Raw genomic sequence first — 22242 nt, forward strand, 5'->3', positions numbered from 1 at the left:
TGAAATCATATTTGTCTGCCCATATATATTTTTTTTAGATGTGTAAACATGAATAAATGATAATTAACAATTCTCCTGGGGGGGGGGGGGGGGTCAGGATATACGTCACGTTACCCTGGGGAGCTTAGGGTTCAAAGGGTTAAAAGTATTAATTTACATTACGATTATATACAGTTCTACAACACTGGTGCAACGTATATACTGAGTATATCTGCAAATATTACAATTGGACATAGCCACCTGACTAGCTTTGCTGAGCATGACTTGCCAGTATTGGTATACATATAACCCATCAAAACTAACAGATTTGTCCTTAATTAGCAGTCTTATAATATCAATTCAAACTTTGGTCTTGTGACAAATTGGAATGTTGATTGTGGCATTGTCTTGAAGGGGTCTACCGAAAATGGTGACTGTTGACTCTCTTTAGGGTAATGCTGTCTCAGAGCTGGAGAGGGTATTTGATTGTTTTTTTATGAATGATTTTCATCCTGTAACTGTAACCTATTGTGTCATATACTCCCTGGACTTTAGGTGGCGACACATATCCAGACAAATACATATCATGTACTGAACTCTATTGATATCCAGTAAATTGAATAGCACCTAATCAAAACTGTCAAATGTGAGATTTTTATCACATTCTGGCTCACAAATTTTCTCATGTCTGAGTATTATTGAGATCAATTATAAAAGGTGTAAAATATATGAAATAATTGTATTCTGCTTTTTGCAGTTTGACTTGTATTGTGTAATTCCTGGAGTATTACTTGATATAGTGTACTTATAACTAGATCTTAAATCAAACTATCTCTTGTGTATTGAAAATGAGTAAGATTACATCACCTGAACATCCTGCCTGATAGCAGTTAGTTTCTCCACAGTTTGTTAAAGCAGTTGTGGCTGCAAGCTGTGGTGTAATGGTCTAAATGAAGTGAGCCCTCTTTTGACAAGTTTTGGTAATTTTATGCAAATGAGGATGAATAGTTAGGCAACTCTCTCAGTGCACCTTCTATGAATAGTAGAGTTAGGCAAGTGTAATTTCCACCAAAATATAGTCAGTGGTGCTGAGTTAGGGATAGAAGTAATCACCCATGTACATTTCTATTCCAACAGATAACACAAGAGGCCGGGGAATTTATGATAACTTTTCCATATGGATACCATGCTGGCTTTAACCATGGGTTTAACTGTGCGGAGTCTACAAACTTTGGATCTCTGCGATGGATAGAGTTCGGGAAAAGGGCAATGCACGTAAGTTTGTTAAGATTTTATAAAGCATTCATGTTATGGCTACATGGACGTTGAAACAGATGTGTTGCCGAGGAAATTAATAGTGGCTGTGAATTAGCCTTACCACTGTGGAAAGACTGCTTTTTTTGGTGTAATTACTGGTAATAATGCAGAGTATGTATATAGTTTCAGAAATAGTGTTCTGTAGGCTGTATATATAGCTTGGTCTGTATAACAGACGGAAGAAAGATATTATTCCTGAATATACCTCAAATTTACACTATTCTGAAATGTTCTGGTTTTCAAGGTTGCAAAATACCACTTCCACAAGTGCAATCTCCTGATACCAGATAGTGACATATGTAATAACTAAAGATATTGTCTTTTTTATATGAGATCAAAATAAAAATACTGTTTAGAAGTGATCTCAATGCTTTGCTCAGATGTGGGAACCCTGGTAACAAAAAGGGGGAAATCGGCAAAACTGGTATAAAATCTACCATAATTATGTATGGGAACACTGGTAAGATACCAGAAGAACACAGGTAGATTTGACCTACCTTCAACTCTAAACAAAAAATACTACCTTCAGTGGCAAATATATTGCCTTTATCTTATCTAGTGGGTACTTTGATTTGTATAAACAGGATTAGTATATATGTGTGGTGGGGGGGGGGGGGTGTGGGTGTACTTGTGATGATGCAGTACAAGATCCTGAATGACCTGACAATATTAAGTCATAATGATCTTGTGAAGACCAAGTAGCAGTCCCTTGTGTTTGTCACTGTGGCATTGAATATCATGACTTGGTTTTCATAGACATACTTAGGACTCCTCTCAAGGCCTACACATACAAACCTGAGCAAAAACACCAAATCAAAGAAAGAATCACAACACACATGTACATATTGTGTACAGAAAACACAATGATGTCATCTGATAAATAATTCTGTTCTGAATTGTATACATGGTTGCAGGTATGTAAGAGATTAGTTCATTTCTTTGTAACGGTGGAACGGCCTACTTTATATTCTCACACAAGTTTTGCAGAGAGCTTGGTTAAGTTTTTGTTGTGTAGATCCTAAAATTCACCCTTCCCCCAGACAAGACGTTGATCCCAGTGTGACATGGTTTTAAAGTAACTGCAATGTGACTTATTCTGTTGTATGTCTGCACAAATATGGATGTGACCCGATGACATCACTTGAGTTGTCAACACATACCAGTCCAGCCAGACAATGTAATAGCAGTTGGAAAGTTAGTCAAGTCTGAAGCGAAGGACACTGATTTATGGAGGAACACCACTCAAGCAGAAATTATAGCTTTACGACTCCCCCAAATCATGGTGTATGCAAAAAAAAAGTCATAAAAAATAAGGTCACAGTTTGTAGGACAGTCAACTAAATCATTTCAAGAGGTGGCAAAATATTACGGTTCATTTGTCCTGCAATAAAATTTGATTTGTGGCATACTAGGTATTGTTCTGTCCAACAATTGAATCATTCCAGATACCTAGTGATATATATTCGTACACATCTATAATCTGTAGCTGACCTGTTTTTATGAAAAATGTAGGGGAAGAAGGGAGTCATTATAGGACAATAGTTTGAGTTTGTATTAGAGCCTAAGACTTCAGGTCGATTGAGTGGAAGTATTTGCTTTCATTTCAGGAAGTGATGCATGGGCCTATTCTGTTATAGTGGATTAACTGACTTATCCTTGAAAGTTGAATTATGTAATATAAATCTTCAAGGAACTCTGATAATCCTCACACTCCCCTAAAATACTACAAGTCAGTTAGTCACCGTTGTCATATGCAATTAGCTAAATGTTGTGCATGTATGCATGCATGCAGATCAACATGTATTTTTGCTAAGATGTTTGAAGCCATAACAGAGACTTGAGAAGGGATAACTCTAGGAACAGTTGCAAAATTGTTACATAAATATGACTGTATTGTTGTGACAGAACCATGACCAACAGCAAGCTAGCCTTGACAAAAATGTTGAATTAAAATAAATTGGAAACAACACAAAAAATGTCTGAATTTGCCAAAACACTTTAAAGTATACTGCAATGCATGTTATTCTAGTTTGAAAATCTAAGCTAATATTTACAATTAGACAGGTTTTAGCAACAACAACCACCACAATCATACCTATACAGCGGAAATAGTGACTTGAATCGATACCACACAGTGTTGTTGATGTGTAGGTACAGTATTGTTGCTAGTCTTGTGTGTAATTGTGATGTGTATTTGGGGGGGAGGAGGAAAGGGAGTGTGTGTGTGTGTGTGTGAATAATGTGGTAGAACACCCACATGCAAGTATTTGGTAAATTCTGTTCTTCTGTAGCGAATAAAAGAAAGAAGGTAAAAAACAGAACCTTTAGCCTGCTAATAGAATTATACCACTATGTGACTGTCAAATAGGGAAAATACAGTAAAGCTCTCAAGCAAGAGTTTGTATAGAATCAATATAAAGAGTTGTAAATGGGTAAACAGAATTTAGCAGTTCCTTTATCTTGCGTCTTTAATAGGTGGTACTCTTCTCCTATACTTGCCATAGAAATTTGTTTGCCAGGCATTAAAATGGAACTCCTCCCAGTGGTAATTGCTCACCAAACTTTTGTCACCAAGATTGACTGGAAGAGACACCATTGAGTTGTGGCTACTATGGGCAGACAAATGAAGTTGCCTTTATGTTGCAAGGTGTCTTGGGTGAGGAACTTGGAAATCAGGCTATTATTAGGACAGCCTGTTCAGTCATTTGGTACCTGTGATGTTGAATGTGGTTCTGTTCGTCAGTGTATTTTCAGTTAATTTCTGTTTCTTCCTAACTCGGTAAATGCCAAATTTGTCTTTTCGATCTGTGATAGAATTTGATCCATAACAAGTTGTTTGTCTCTAACGCCGTCTCTTATTTCTTTTATTCATTTCTTTCTCTGTGCCTGCCACTCATTCAACTCTTCTTGTTGTGATGGAAAAAAAATCTGGTCACACTATTCAATCTCTATGCCTTTTTTTTTTGGTGATGGCAACTTAATTGGCAGTATGTGCAGCCAAGGAGATCATTAAGCCTCTTTAGGTGATTTTAAGTGCAAATGAAGAGGAGGTTTTGGAGATTTACCTGTTTAGCTTTTGTCGAATGTTCACAGATTGTTAATTATAGGAGTCAAGAGAAGACCAGTTATATAATCCACATAGAGATAATGAGCAGGGTGACAGCAAGTTTGGATTTACCTGACTTAGGTATTATCAGCTTTAGGAAGTGTTTGTTAATCCCCAATGGGTTCTTGTCCTATAATATTAATGAGTTATCAGATGTATGTCGCACCAGTTTGTCAACGTCAGTGTAGGCATTATGTCTGGTGTTTTCCCTGTTAGTAAAAAGCCTGGGGGTCCTGCTCTGGGGCAGACATGCCAGACAAGTATGCAACAAGAATAATAACCACCTGCTTCTGAAAAGCTTTGGTTGTGAATGACGTCAGGAATACATATATCAATGTTTGATTGACACTATTGAATGAAAGTGTCCCCACATGGTCAACGCAGTGCACTGTTTCTTTTTCAGTGGATATTTGTTAACAGTGACATTTTGTCCAATTTGAGATTATTTACATAAAAGTATTCCGACTAATCCAGTGTCATATTTACATCAAGTCATGCAATAAAGTGATTATTAAATCCCCCCCTATAGTGTTGACTGGGCCATCCATTGTTTCTCTGACCATCCTGATGTCAGTGACAACTTCTGGGTGCCAGATATTTCAGTATAAACAAAAGTAATGCAAGATACACTCAGCTATTGCAAAGCTTTCTTCAAGTGCATGATGAAACATATAGGAATAACATTAACTGGAAATGTGGTATTGAACTTCCAGCTAATACTAGTTCTCTTGGCTTCACATCTGAACAGTGAGATTCACAATACATGTATGTTCACATAGATCTGAACTGATCTGCTTGAATAGCATGCAATGTAAAATCTTACTCTCTGCGACTAAAATTAGGATTAGGTGTGGGCTAACTTTAGGAAGTTTGTCTCCAGTAAGGGAATGAAATAATAAGCTTTGAAATATAATTAATGGTAATTAAAACTACACTGTCACTTACAGGTGATTAAAAGTTTTCAGTTGACAATTTACTTAGATACATGATTGTGTATTTGATATTTCTTAATAAAGCATCAAAAACTATATTCCACCACATTGTAGGTAACACCAAGAAAGAAATACCACTAAATTGTAGTTTTGTCGCTGGCTTCCCTTAATGTGTTTTTCATGCAACATTTCCAGTTCCTAACATAAAGTATTCTACACCAAGTTCAACAACAGAGACATGACGAATTAACTCCAAGTCTGTTCATTACACACCGTAGACCCTATTTCGTTTAGGGTCTATGATTACACGTACCTTCAAACTGTTATGTTCATTGTGTCCCTTTTCTTTGTACAACAAAAACCTTACTCATGAACTTTTCAAAACCATGGTTACCCCACAGATTTTCATAGATACAGATGTCGTTGGTAAGGAATACCAGTATGTCAGGTTAGGAGTAGTCACCATGTATTTGTCTCCTGAAAAGTTTGATATTTCTAGATCAATTTTTTTTCTATTTATTCATCTTGGCTTTTGTGTGTTTTAGATGACATAATGGCCATCAAACCATACATCTGTGCCCACACATGCAGTGATAATATGTTAAGCAACTTTGGGTGTGCCAATTATCACAGGAGTAAATGATTCTACTTGGTTCACAAAAAAGGCAAATTAGCAAGAGACTTAGTTCTGCAAGGAGGCTTATGGAAAAGTCTTTAGCAAAAGATCTTTTCTATTCAATTTTTGGAGCTAATACTGCAAATAATGAAAGTCATTATCTTGGTTCAAGTCGATGACTGTTCATTACTACACAGCCAATTAAACCCAAAGCTAAGCATTGTCCAAGTCTGTGTTGATTCAGCCACATTGTATACTACCACAATGAGTACTTTAAAGCATGGATTTCGCAACCACCGAGTTGATGATGGACTGTAAAATCTTACTTGAAATGTGTATCATCCATTGAGCCATATTCTCTAAGGGTATATAATTGTCCAACATATGTATACCCTTTGAAAATCCTTGTATTAAAATAGGCCAAAATATTCGATTTTCTTGACCACAGTCTCACCACATCTGGCTATTATACTAAATATAAATATATATATATATATATAAAAACAGTAATTAGTATGATGGATTGGGCCTACTGAGGCAGCTCTGCAAGCCTGATGCAAAAGGTCTTGGCCAGAAACACTTTACTGTTTATTCTAAATATATATATATATACTTATAGATGACCCGCTTGTGTTATAGAACTCAGTCAGATGTACCAAATACGATTGCTGTTACTATGGATACACTTATGTGGGGGCATGGATAACTTCCTATCTGAAACTTTCCAATTTAGTGTTATGTATATAATAATCATTGTAATCAACTTGCTTGCAGTTTACCTACACTGTCAGATACCATGACAATAGAAATCACTTTTTTTTTCAACATATTGTCCTTGAAATGGTAGTCTTGTCAAGACTGAGGCCAATTTTTTTTGAGAGGTCCAATAATGTTGGCTATCAAGCTGTGAAGATAATTGAATATACACTAAAGGCAGCCAGACAGAATTATACTCAATTGAATGTGATGCTCTACCTTGGTAGAAATTGACAACATCACACTGCAAGTAATGTCACCTTTGTTGACCCACCCATTAACTTGCCATCATTCAATTTCCGCAAATGATCACAGCTAAATATCTCCTGGCATTTCAATTCCAATCACTTGTACAAAATCCCAGATTTGCAAGGAATTTTGCCTTTTAAAATCAATACTAGGGGTTTGGAGAGTTTTGAATGCCAAAAAGTAGGATGTTGTTAATTCACTTTCAGGAAATTTTAGTAGTTTGATATTTATTGAGAGCATTCCATGCTAAGTTCACATCAGCCTTACAATCATAGTGACATGTAATTTCCAAAGTGAGAGAATCTGGTGAAATAAATACTCCCATGTGTGTAAGATTAAAATATAATAAATAGATTGGGTTGAATAATAATAATCTAATCATAGCAAAGTTTAATGCCTAAGGTTTTGAACTACACTCCAGGTATCTGATTAAATTCTGAATTGTGTTATTGATTGAAACTAATAAAGTGAAGGAAAATGCTTAACTCGTAACGTTGTGTGAAGGCAGACAGTACAGCTCAAAGAAGAACAGAATTCATCTTCAACTAGATTAGACTATATTTATCATTTTCAAGAGCATAGAAATGGAGAGAAAAGGTTTGAAATTTAATTTTCAATTTGTAGTGGCTCTGTTGATAGATATCAGTTGAGTGTGTGTGGTTGACACACTCAATATATGAGTTTGACTCTACTGAACAACGCAGGTTTTCCCTCGGGTACTCCAGTTTCCTCCTGCACTAACACTGAACCTTCTTCCTGTTATTGGGGCAATACCTGTTGGATAGCATATATGTAAATTAAATAGCTAATTACCAATACTTTGGCAAACAATTTAACTCTTTCACCACCATTGGCCTCATGGGATTGTTTGTGCTCCACCAGCCCCCTCACTAACATAATGTGAGAGTGAGTGTGGTGTAATCAAACTGATATAAAAATACTTAGAGTTGCTTATTTTTTAAAAATAAGGTATCATTTGAATGGAAAATAAATTTTCTACATCATAGTTGCAAATTCATACAGTCAACTATCACACACACAACCGAAATATGGATTAAAGTAATAAAATATTAATAAAACAAACACAGGTTGTTTATTTACTGACATCACACAAATAAACAAAATATTTATGTCACAAACAAAATTCAAAATGCCAACATTTAAGTTCCTACAAAACTTCTGTACACTGGTTCAATGGTCAAAATTGGCGAAAATTTGGCAGAAAATGATATTTTCAGTCGTATTAAATTTGAATTAAAATAATTAACGGCTCAATAATCCATTTATGACGCTGCAGTCCATCCCCACTGGCATTGAAAGTGTACTAAAATATCTAAAGTCATCGCCTCAAGACCATCTGAAAAGTGAGCTTCTGTAAATATAATTCAGTATTTGACAAGACAGCAAAAAATTATCACCAAATTTATTCTCTAAATCGTTAAAAAATGTCCATAAGTCGGTAGTATCGGCGCCAAAATCGGATGGGCAAGGTGGTGGTATTTGCCGACATGCACACCGATCAACGGAAATATGCATCTAGCATTTTGAACGTACGTTGCTGTAACGTGATGGTTACATAGAGTACACTGAGTTCATACAGCCACCTACTTGTAGTCAAAAATGCAATCCACGTCGAAATTTAACAGAATTTTTCACGAACAGAACCGTTATTTACATCGTAAACGATGTTAGGGGAGACGATTTTGGCTGCGGCCATGTTGAAATTTGAATTTTTCCTAAAAAAACGCACGCTAAAAATCCGATCGGAAAATCGTCAGATCGTGCGTAATCTACCCACCATTGACCAGTATAAATTGAACTTGTATGAGTATTATTCATTATTGAACATTACCACAAAGAAATATGAACAAATTAATTCTTTACATCGATAAAAATTGGTCCCAAAACGATAGTATGGGTGCAGACTACGGGTCAACAAGTTACGCATTTTGCCGACTTTCACTACGACACCCGTAAATTCCCCGTTGGGAGATAACACGAACTTAGCGGTACTTCTGATGCTTGTACCGTTCCCACGACCAACTACATGTATTCAACGATGTATTTCTGGTAAAATTCAGTGGAAATTTCTTTGGACGGTTGACAAATTGACATTGTAGGAGACGTTATAAGAGCCGTTGGTTACTTCCGCCATGATCAAATTTGATTTTGTCAGCGAAAAACGCACACAAAAATTACGATCGCTCATCATTTCGGTCCTATTTCTAAACCGTTCACTTCCATGTGTTCAAAATGGCAAACAAGCAAAACATAGCTAATACGCATGTGTGGAACTAGTTATGGCAGCAAGTTTTGCAGCAATAGCTGCCGTTTAACGGCATAACGGCGAGATAGGCGAACCATGGGTGAATGAACTTTGCCGTCCCCATATATGGGGTACTGGTGGGCGCCTTAGCGCGTCCCCATATATGGGGTACTGGTGGTGAAAGGGTTAAATATTGTACCCAGACCTGCAAGTTTTAGAAAGAAGAGTATTCCATTCTATGATTTCATTTCACTTAGATTTCTCCTAAGCCATGAAAAATGAGTGGGTTCCACCCTATGTCATCAGCATAGCTTTATGTTCATTTGAAAAGTAAATTTCCTGTGACTCGAACATTATTTTTAGGGGAGAACGTTGAAGTTGAGAATTGTTGCAATATCAACAACCTGAATGTGTCAAATTGTATATTGTACTTTACTGAAAAGTGTGCTACTTTTTACACACTTTGCTGATTACTAAAGAATGGTTTTCATAAATGTAGAGCTGTAAAGCAGTGAACATTTGAGGTGGATTTTGAAGTGCACTGTAAATTGCAACTTGTGAAAGTACAATGTCTATATAGTATATATATATGATAAGATCTGAGTTTTTCTAAAGGTGTATGTGGTGCATAGATGGTGAAAAGTGTTGTGTGACTCAAGTATTGCATATTGTCTGCTAAAGCCACGTTGTGGCTCCTTTCAAGACATGCGTATCATTGTTTCACTTGTCACACATTACAGTTACAGGGAAACAGCTGACAACTTAGCCAGTCCATGGTTTGTTTTCAGTCTATCAGCCTATAAATGTTTCAATATTGTGAGATGTATCAAGGAAAAATACTAAATTGCTGAAAACTTCCATCTTTTTATCAAAAATGATTGTGGATATGTAAGACTGTAGTAATACTGATCTGTCTTATCAAAAGAAATGCAGTAGAGAACAACAGAAAAGCTGCTAGAAACTTCTCCTTTATTATTGTTTACCTTCAATTAAGTTCAATTTTTTTTTGTACATAATGTACGTATTTATGAAAATTCACATATGGATGTAATTGCAAATGCATGAAAAAGCAAAAAGCAAATGTTTTGAAGTCTTATGATTAAAAATAAATTCAAAAAAAAAAAACGCATTCAACTCCCCCTCTATGAAACCATACCATGAACCCCTTCCCCCACCAAAATAAAACCAATATGATTGCTCTGTGCAATGTATATAGTAACTTTTCATGAGGAATGAGCAATCATAGATGACAGAATGCATTAGATTTACCTGAGCTGATGCTTACACAAGAAATTACCTGCGGGTAAGTTAATACAAACAGACTGATAGAGGTACCTTTTTACATATCAGGCAAACATTACGTCTGACACCTTTCAGAGGAAATTTATTTAGCATGCTTTAAATAAAGTTCAGATAAATGGACTCCTGTCATGTTTAAGACACAAACACAGAATGAATGTGTTTATTTCTTTGCAATTTAGATGTGAATAATTGCTCAAAGTATGGTTTGTGTCAACAATTTCTGGTCTCTAAGCAGTGTGAGTGGAACTAATTTGTATGTTGACCAAATAGTCTGAAAGAATTCAGTGAAAACAAATGTAGAATGGTTTTGTGAGTGAAATGAAACCAAGGATATAATATAAAACTTTGTCCACGCCCATTAAACCACCTGTTACTTGGTCTATGAATTCCCAGTCTGTGTCCATGCCACCTGCTTCGGGTCGTTGATTTCAGAACAGTGAAGTCCGCAGTTTCAAATTGCTGTATTAATTTTAGGAATGTTGTTATTGTTGGTTACGGATCTTGAGGTTACACTGAACAGACACTTTAATTAGGGTCAGAAACTTGGGAAAGCTATGGCAAAGTGAACCGACAGACCGTTGGATGGCCGTTTCACAAATGTTTGACAGCAGTGGCCAGGTACGGGAGCGAGTGAAAAGGGCTAGGATTTCAGCCAAACAAATAAGCACTCCAAATTGACGCAATGTTTGCATCTACCACATGATTGCATTTGTTCCCAGTCAACATAGCAGAAAGAAGGAACTGACAGGACCATGTGATGAAGTACTTCACTGAAGGTTCTTAAATACCTCTCCAGATACTTGCCAGAAAAGAATGCCTTTCACAGGTTGGGCTGGAAAAACTGTTTGCTATTCTCTCCAGTGGTCATAGAAAACCAAGAAGCCCTACAGTTTGTCTGGAATGTGGAGTATTCAAAAGGACTTTGATTCAAGAACAGTGATCATCTTTTGCTGAAACTGTCTGAGTATGGACAGTGTTATTATCTCCCAGTGTGTTTGCTCACTAATGTCTTTATTGACTTTGATTAGGTGTCTAGATACAACAATAGGTCAGTGTCCCTAACTAGAGGTCAAGAACAGGTCAGATTGACCTGATCAAGGTCAAGCAATACCTTATTATTGAAGTACATTGATTCTTCTAAAGTTTGAACCAATTTGTGCATTTCCTGTTTGAGATAAATCAGCTTTAATTTCTTTGGAACAGGAAATGAACAGCAATACATTATGTAGAGATAATTAGTGTGAATATACCTGAATTATGGAAATTCACGATCTTTTGAATAACCTGTGGAAATTTCTCACTAAACATATATAGTGTGGTCATACCAAGTTTTTGACAAAGGAAGAATTTAAAGGATATAATAGCTGGTACAATAGACAGGGCACTCTTTTTGTGATGATAACTCCCAGTCTTTACAGTCTGTTAAGAAGAGATTAAACTTCACTTAGTTTGCCGTAGGCTATTGTATGTAAGGGCAGAACTTCCCCAGTTGGTTACTTTGCAGGACTGAAATTCAACTTGTTCAGATTTAGACAAAGTCAACTGTTTCAGATACAGCTTTCTATTGATTTCCACTGGTCTAACGGAGTACCACCTTATAGATTTGATAGTCGAGATATAATGTTTTAGAAGTGTATATACCCTAGATTGCTGTTAATTTCAAGCATTGCATTGATGAGGGCACAGTCCACATCTTTAAGTGTTTGTGTCTTATTTTTGAAGAATTAGTTTTATCATTCTACTACATGTAAACATCACTAGTAAAGAGGAGATCCCTAGCACTACGTGGAGTCTGTAGTTAATAATTTGATGACATAAATTCTTAGGTGTACCCAGGAATTGTTGTTGTCATCAGGGTTGTAATTGTAGAGAAACTGTACATACATAAACCTGTCATTGCTTTAGGATGAATTTACAGTCACCTCAAGGCTCAAATTGATGTGAAGCTGATAACTAATATAGTAATGAGGCTTTTTGTGAGTGAAATATGAAGCTAAATAAACAATGTGTCGTGTAGGATCATGTATTAAACTTTGACATTGTCAGCTGTGTTATGGAGAAAGTATTGACTACAGAGAAGTCCAGAATAATATTAAAATTCTGACAAAAGTTAAACAAGTAACATGGTTGTGACAACCTGAACCAGTCTGAAAACACAAAAGTGTTATTTCCCACACAAAAATTGACAAACTGTTACAACTGTTGACATATTTAGTGTCTCTGTTCAAAGGTTAACAAACTGATGCATGTAGCAGCCATCACTAAAGTTGTTGTTTTTTTGAATGTTTTGACTCTTGAAGTCCCAGACACATTGTCTGTATCATGTAAGAGAATGTTGTAGTGATTATTGACTGCAACGGGTATATTAGTCTAGTGTTATCATAGACTCTCTCACAGTCCTCGGAGCTTCGCCTTACTAAAATTAAAGCTAAACGAATTATTTTGTATGTACCGATACCAGCTATATAACCGTACTCGAATATATTTGTGCTGTGCGCCCTCATTGCCCATGATAGAGATGACATTCGTTGACGTGTGACTACGGCGCTTCGTGTTTTCGCGAAGAGGCTAGTTATCTCTATGTGGTCGATGAGGGCGCACAGTACAGGGTTTTTCGAGTACAGTCATGGAGTACATTATGTAGATGGTATTGGTACATACAAAATAATTCATTTACCTTTAATTTTAGTAAAGCGAAGCTCCAAGGACTGTGAGAGAGTCTAGTGTTATCCCAGCATCGATCTCAAGATCTGTCTTTGATTCCATAGATGTGTAGCATCTAGACTATGTGTTATATATGCTTGTAGTACTCTAAGGTCAAAAATGATATGAATGTAATGCGACATCAGTAAGAGTATATATATTATCTTGTAAACAGTAGTCCCTTTAGTCTTCCAGACTATTATACCTGCTACAAGTAAATTGAGTTAAACTATTGCTGAAATAGTTTCTTTATCATTGGTGCACAGAAGTAAATTTTCTCCTGAAATACACATGCACATGGTGGGTGCACATACATACATACATACATACATACATACATACATACATACATACATACACACACACACACACATACACATACATACATACATACATACATACATACATACATACATACATGCATGCATGCATTCAGACACACACACACACACACACACACACACACACACACACACACAATGTAACATTCATGTATACTGTATAAAAATTATGAGAAAGGCGGGAACCTATCACTCTCTTAAAAAAGTATGGAATATCTGATCTCCATCCATGTATGGAATGAATGTACAAGAACACTAGCATATTGTGTAAAACTATTTGATTGACCTTCAGGTCTTAATCTTTCCTTACATGTCAAATACTAATAATTTAGACATTTTGGTGAAATAGAAGGATGCTATAAGCTGTAGGGAAAAAAACTAACTACAGTTAATAAAAACAATTGAGTCTTGTTAGTATGTAATTGAGTATACAAAATTACAGCTGTAATGAGCTAGAGCATAAAGTTAAAGAGGGTTACAAGGTTCTCAGAGTCATTAATCATGGAAAGATTGACTAATGTAGACTGCAATTAATAACTGTCAAAGATAGCACAAGTCAATATTCTGACAGTAAAAAAGAGGCCATGTACATTCTTAAATACCTATAAGTTATTGAGACAAGTATGTTGTAATGAGATAGATTAACTCTTCTGTTCTAAATGACCCTGTATATCAGTAAACCTGCTGGTCTTATTTGTCAGCAAGCCACTATTACCTGTACTAGACATTTCTGTATGGTATTGAAAATAGTGAGAACCCAACCTGTACATGTATATACTGGCCCAGGACATTACAAATTCCAGGTTGTTTTTATGTGTCAGACTATGTATGTGTGTGTGTGTGTGTGTGTGTGTGTGTGTGTGTGTGTGTGTTGTGTGTGTGTGTGTGTGTATTTGTGTGTGTGTGTGTGTGTCTGTGTGTCTGTGTGTCTGTGTGTCTGTGTGTCTGTGTCACTATCACTAGGCAGGTAGGTGTGTTTGTTTGTGTGTATGTATGTATGTATGTATGTATTTATGTATGTATGTATGTATGTATGTATGTATGTATGTATGTATGTATGTATGTATGTATGTATGTATGTACATACATATTTATGTATTGATGTATGGATGGATTGATGGATGGATGGATGTATATGTATGTGTGTGTGTCTGTAGATGGATGTATGTCTATATCAGTTTGTCTGTCTGTATGTATGTATGTATGTATGTATGTATGTGTGTATGTCTGTATGTATGTATGTATGTATGTATGTATGTATGTATGTATGTATGTATGTCTGTCTGTCTGTCTGTCTGTCTGTCTGTCTGTCTGTATGTATGTATGTATGTATGTATGTATGTATGGACAGATGGATGGATGGATGGATGGATATATTTATCAATTTTATGCACTATATCTCTTTCTTTGTCAGATTGACTGACTGAATTAATGAATGGTTGAGTGATCAACTATCTGGTCGATAGAGTTCATTGAGAGAGAGAGAGAGAGACACTAAGTGATTAATGAGACCTTTGTCCTAATATCACATACTTTTTAACTAAATTCATATGTAAATATATTTAAACAAATAGTTTAATGGGCAGTCAACCAGAGTATGGTGTTAGGTAGACAGTTGTAGCAAATTTCAATGAATAAGATATGTCCTAGGAACTTGTGAGTAGCAAACTTAGAGTGTTGCAAATTTGTAATGTATCTTCAAAGCAATCCTATTGAGGAATTGTTTAGGCATCTGAACACACTGTCTCTGTTTGAGAAGCCTTTAGATAAATTGTAAAGTTCAAGACAACTTTCTTCCCATTGTAAAAATGTATCAGTTATCTCCTTGAACTAGGTAACAAGGACACCAAGCCCTCTTGTAAGTTCTGAGTGTCCTCTTGACAACATGGAAATCACTGTTTAAACCCTACCACCAGACCAAAGTTCCTCCATACTGGCCTCCAACAGACAAATACAGGAGGTATTATCTGTCTGAGTCCTCTTGTAGGAAGAAAGCTGTGTGTGTTGATGTGGTAGTGTTACTGAGTAGAACTAGAAGTAGTGTTAGTTTTAAAATGTTCCATTAACTACAGCATTGTTTGCAGGATTTGAACTAATAGCCATTGGACTTCATTCTGACCATGAATATAAATGTGTCTGTGTTTAGAACAAATCTTATTTCTGTATACAAAATCCAGACTCTCAATGCCATCCCTTTAAATCAAGCAATGCCTCATCTGTGATGAGTGTTGAATGTTTTCCCCAAGGTATTTTGATAATGTCAGCTCCCTTCTCCATTTCCCTAGTAAGCATAATATTTATCTATTTTTTGTTTTGACATTTTATTCCTGTACAAAGAAGATTGGCAGCTGATCAGAGTATGTCAGGTCTGTCATGTCATGTCGTGTCTATCATGCATCCAAAGTTGTTCTTAGTTTCCATTCCCAAAATTGTTATCAGTTTGCATTCCAGAAAAAGTTTTAAGAATTGTAGAATTGTAGAGTTACTGAGCAATGCTTGATTGATTCTTGTAGTTTTGTTATAGTGACAGTTACATATTTGCAATCACACCTTTTTGCATGAATCAATGCAACCATGTAAATGTAGCCGTTTTGTACGTGAAATTTCACACCTGTCTGTTCAGCTGTTGCACCTTCCCCATACCTGCTCACTCACCCTTACCAAAGGTTAACAAATTTTGAAATTCCTTTGGAAACCCAGCCACCTTTTCTCACAGCTTCCTCAAATAGTATTCGCTACAATGTGAAGCTATTAAATAGGCTATGTGTTGAAATATTTCTGAAGTCTTAACATATTTTTCTCATTTTTTGTTACAATTTGAATGATGTGACTGAACCATTTAGCTGTAGCGTAAGGTGTATTCAATTTCATGTGTATCATAGATTCAGATAATCAATGAAATTCAAGACTGAATAATTCAGTACTCAGTATATGATATGACAAACGTGAGCAACAATACGAAGAGTGTCTGGACAACCAGAGGAACCTGCATGAATTTTAAGTAATCTCTTTGTGGTATTGTACAAGCCAGGTCTTACATTTGTATGCTTGATTTACATTTGCACTGTCTTCAGGCAGTGTGGTATCTCTTTGCTTTTCTCCATTCTTGCCATATCTGTTTGTAATCACCAATTAACATTTCTGATCTGACCAGTTTCTAAACTGATGACAAATGAGAGTGTTGACTCTTGAGAAAAAAAACCCTGAGTGTCTCAGTGAATGGTAAATAGCCGATTGGAATACTTAACATACTCACCCAGATGCGGTTTGTGCACTTTCACGCCAAGTAAGTGCTCTTGGCTGTATTTTACCCCACCCTCTATATACTTCCTGCATGATGTATTTCAGGCTGATATGCCCTGCTACTGAGATATTCATTTATTGTCCTTCCATGTTTCAAGTAATAGGAATAAAAGCTGAGTGTGGACTCTGGTAGTTGATGCAGAAATCCTCTGATTTGCTTTCAGGAGTGATATCGTGACAACCACATACACTTTAACCAAGCTAGGGGGTTCAGGGTAAGATTTAGACAGGGACATGGAGAGTAAGACCTCCTAACATGAGCCAAATTTAGATCTTTTACTATGAATTGTTTGCTTTAAAGTATAGGTGCTATGTTTTTTTACTTCAGTACATCCTCAATATGTACATACATCACTTACATTCATCACTTTCTTTTGTAAACTTGGATTTCTTGTAAATTAGCAATGACAATTATAGTATTCCATGAAATAGATGGAATCACATCATTATGTAATTGGATTGATTGATAGATTGACCGACTGGTTGGTTGGTTGGTTGGTTGGTTGGTTGGGTGGGTGGTTGGTTGGTTGGTTGGGTGGGTGGGTGGGTGGGTGGGTGGTTGGGTGGTTGGGTGGGTGTTTGGTTGGTTGGTATAATTCTATTTGGGTACATGATAAGTCTATTTGGGTACATAGTAAGTTTGATCATTATATTACATGCTATAAAAGAAGAAACCGAAAAGATGCCATCTACACAACTCAAAACACATTTAAAAATGGCAATGTTAAATTTAGCCAATTTCTTAAATTTTTGGATTCAGCAGTCATACCACCCATTTACGTGTACACAATACATGATTCAAAGAATTTGCATTGTGCCCCAGTCAGAATGAGATGTATATTGTCTATATTACCATTCTAAAGAAAAAGCCAGTTTGACATAAAAAGTAACTTTAACTTCTTTTAATGTCATACATCACAGCTCAGTTTTACTACCCTTTCCTCTCTCCACCTTCTCAAACTCCTTCATGTCCTTCTTAACACTTTTCCTTTTCGAGACTCTAACTTAGTCTCAGCAAAGGGTAGGGTAACAAATCATATGCAGAGAAATGAAACAGCATATATTAGAGAAATACAGAGTTTGTACAGAATCATATGATGTGTAATGAGGGAGAGGAAAACAAGCTATGAAAAGAGGGCCCTAATTCAGAGTCTATGTACTAACAATGGAAACCATCACCCCTTACTCAGACATGTACAATTTTGTTTTTATTCAGAAGCAGTGTTGTATCTTTCATCAGTACTGATAATTGGTGTGTGATTACCTTTCTAGGCAAATAGACTGCTGAGCCAGTGTTTGTCCTACAGGCCATTTTAGTCAAATTGTTTTCTGAGCGTCAGTTGAAAGAGCTACTAAGTCAATAGCTTTGTTGTTACTAGAAGCCTATGGTTTGCATAAAAAACTGTTTTCGGTCAGAATAAGGTTTGAGTATTGCTCACTGTCCTGTGCATTACACCATTTGTGTACCATTCTCCTCAATGCTAAAAATAAATTAATCGGGCCTTTTGTTTGGTCTGAGAAAGCCAGATGCAGTGGTAAAACAGAGTGTATGAAAATAGTCTGTGATGAGACTTGTTGTCAGTGTTATATCTAGATAGTGCTGGAAATGTCAGTGATTTTAATAATAAAAGTATTATAGACTTTGAGTGATTTAAATATACAGCAGGGGATGGTTTATGCCTATTTGTCCACAAAACCCATATCCAAGCCATATAACATATACAGATTAATAGTGTGAGAAACAAACAAGAAAATATCAGAAAAACAGTTTATACTGAATCATGTTTATCAGAAAGTGGTCAATTTTACACTCTTATCAGGGCCCAACATAAAACCCATGGACAATTTTGTGTTAAGAAGTTCTGCTGCTGTCTTATCCCGGAGACTTGATATAGTCTCACTATCTCAAGCCTTCCTTCCTACAAACCATGTGTAGTGATACCACAGTGAGTCTCTTGGCTACTGCTGTTTGTCAAGGTGGCCATACACACACTATCTAGCAAGTGATTAAACTGGAATACATCCCATATCATATTTTCAGTTTTAAAATTCACCACTTGTGCTGTCAAGTCTGTTTGGATCATCTGATGAATTCAGACACACTTGACAAATAACCTCTGCTTCAGGGTACAAGAAAGATACAATAGAAACGATAGAATCTGCATATGTAATACTGGTACCCAGTGTGCCCTCTAATGATAGCCAAATTGTGTTGTTCTGGGGCAGTATGATAAAAACTGGCATTTCTTGTCACATAGTAAGAGATAGGGGAACACCAAATTTTGGTCTGTCACTAGAAATTGTGCGTGTCAGTGGCAGGGCACACTGCCGGTACCGATCCATTTAGTACTTACTTGCAAACAAATTTTCATACTCTTCCAACAAATTGTGATGCTTTTAGAAACTCCAAAAAAGAACATATACATTATATACTGAGATATTGATCCTTTTGAGTAGTTCTTGACCATCCCAATTACATTCTTTCTTTAATTTAATCTTGCAAGTGTTCTCTCTGTTCTGGAGATATATTCTACAAGTTCTTGTGAAGCTTAAGTTACGTTTAATACAGCTTGTTCAACTTCAGAAGGCCATTATAAGTGGCAAAATAGCAAAACCCCATTTGAAGTCGTTTATAATGAATGAACTTTATTAAATTCAAAGGGAATAGTTGACTAGCCATGACAGTGTTATTATATTCCTGACAAGGTGAATTGAGATAAATAAATGCAGGTGTTCTCTATAGTGTGCTGAAAGAAAACCCTCTAGTTAAGTTTAGTGGAACTTTTTCAACTTCAAGAAGCCAGGGTAAGTGGCAAAAGTGAAATACATCATTTGAAGTCACTTTGTGTGAAAATGTTATGAAGTACATCTCTGAGTGGATGACAGAGTAGATGTGGAGTATCAGTTCATTACAGGAATGAAGTACATGCTATCATTATCAAAATATACCAGAGGGCAACACAGTAAGTGGATGCCAAGCAAGTTAACTGTGTAAAGTTAGCTGTGTAAATAACGACTGACTACTACAAGCAGCCGTGAATTCAAGTAGAGAGAAGTTCATGCACATGAATAGAATATTGACTGGCCAAGCAGAGAAAGTAGTAGTGAAATAGTAGACAAGATCCCAGTCACCGTGTGTAACTACAGTAGTTGTAGTATTTACTAGTAGTATGTTGATTTTACTGTCACCTTACAAGACCGTACACCAGTTGAAAAGGTGTGGATGACTGCAAGATGTACCCATGCAAAGCCACACCCCTATGCTCCTCCCCTTACATACCTACAGAAAGTAGTCCCGTCATCACACACACACACACACACACACACTACTCGCACAGAATATGCAACCAGCTACATGTACTCCACTGGTATCAAGATTCCTCATTGGACAGTACTGACTGGCCTTGCAACTATTTAATAGGCAATTAGATAATGAGAAAATAACCAAAACTACTGATGATTTTTTTCAAGGTGATTAATGCAAGTATGGCATATAAACATTCCATCGAGAGAACAGCTCACTTATGATGACTACTAGGTTTTTTGTGTGAATATACAAACTGTCATTTCATATTAAACTACAAATATCATGCTGTGAGCTGCCACTGATATTTCAAGCGTTTAATTAAAAAAATTGCCTCCTATCGTATTCACTTTCAGCAGACATCGGTGAATTGCAATATGTCAAACATGATCTTGGAAACCATCTGTGTACACACACCATGGCATTTCTGCATCATTCACATTCTTGTCTAGTGGATTGCTCTTACACTTTTTGAATTTTACATTTTGAATTTTAGACTAGAATGTCAACTATTTGAGAATGCATGACTACTGATATCCAGCTGAGACTTATATTGGAGAGCACTGTAGTTATCAAATGAAATCAGAATCAGAAAAAAAATGAATTCAAAAAGTGCTTTGTTTGAATTAAAGCAAATATAGTGTTTTTAGAAATAATTTGTGCAAACTGAGCATTTGCAGTAGAAAGGTGTTCAGTACATGAAGGTGTTCCTTTTATCAAGGTATTCAGAGGATATTTGTCTTAGTTGGGCTTTTGTCATCATGGGTAGGTTTCATAAATTTGCATAGAAATAGCATTCCAGTAGAGCCCGTGAGTTCAAGCTATAGACAGTGTATTAGTGGCATTTCCAATTATGATGTACATGAAATGCAATATTGTGATATTGAACCCTATACTGAAATATGATCTTTGAAATGTTGCATTCTGAAGTCAGGACTTTAAGCTTGGTAGATAGTGATAATAAAGTATATGTATGACTGGGCAACTCATGTATACATCCATTACCACTAGAAGTATACCCAAGGACCGAACACCCAGTGATGATCTTCTGCTCTTGCCATAGGTGTGCAGTTAACCAAACATTTACACAAGTCTGGTCTGTTCACACAAATGCTTCTCACTTGGCAATAGCCAGTGGTTGCTTGTTGTGCTAGTATGTTGTATGTACTATTGTAGAAAGGTCTGTTATTTCATTTTGGTATTCTCTATCCTTTCTACACATTCCACCTGCCTATTCTTCTGTTACATGCAACTTTCAAAGGAGTGTGACAGCAGTGAAGGGTTGTACACAAAATTCCATCACACCTGGTTTCGCCTTCCACCTAGTACAAACTGTTTTGCCGTGTGCGATGACATTTCATTTCCCCCAACTGTTGATTTCAGCATTGTTAGCATTTTTTGGGCCACCTATAGAAGCTCTGTTAAGGCTTCCTTACCCTGTTACCCACCCATTCTACTATTTACATAATGTAATGTCATTATAGTTGTTATGGAAACACCAGATGCTTTGCAGTTTGTGGCTAAATTTAGAAATTCTCTGTGACACAAAAAAGTAAGTTGTGTTTCAGCATGAAGCAGAGTTCCGCAAACAGTAGTCAGTGCATGCTAGCATAGCAAATTTTCCATTACACAGTGGATGTGTCTACACTATTGCCTCACATGCTGATGGGAAATTTCTCACCTTTTTGTTTATAATTACTATTGCTTGAAGGTAAACATGCCCATAACAGTCACCCCCAATGTTTTCAGTTTGTTCAGATGTGTACATTTGTAACAAATTATGTAAATAACTGTCTGGGTGCTTTTCAGTTTCATTGATTAGATTGTCAACATCAGCCACAAGACTTGAAAGGTGTGGCTGTAGTACTAGTAGTAGTAGTCAAGTGTGCCTTTTGCAGAGCTGTAATCTATATATCATGTCATCCTGGTTAGATCATACTGTTGTATAGCCACTTTGAAGTCAAATAAATACAACATGATCAACAAAAGAAACTTTAAAATACACAATATGAAGAAAAGTACATATGTTCCAGTGTAAGTTGCTGTACACTTTTTTTGACGTGTATCA

The 22242-nt window shown here is 36.3% G+C and overlaps 1 protein-coding gene across 1 annotated transcript in view; it reads left to right on the forward strand.

Annotated features, from left to right (window-relative positions):
* The window catches only part of LOC144436047 (lysine-specific demethylase 4C-like), a 56551-nt gene that overhangs the window by 10726 nt on the left and 23583 nt on the right, over positions 1-22242 (forward strand). Inside the window, exon 7 of the mRNA XM_078124703.1 lies at positions 1117-1254. Within this exon, the coding sequence (XP_077980829.1) occupies positions 1117-1254 (138 nt within the window). The remainder of the gene's footprint in view (positions 1-1116; positions 1255-22242) is intronic.

This window comes from Glandiceps talaboti, chromosome 6, assembly GCF_964340395.1.
Source record: "Glandiceps talaboti chromosome 6, keGlaTala1.1, whole genome shotgun sequence".
Classification (NCBI taxonomy): Eukaryota; Metazoa; Hemichordata; class Enteropneusta; family Spengelidae; genus Glandiceps; species Glandiceps talaboti.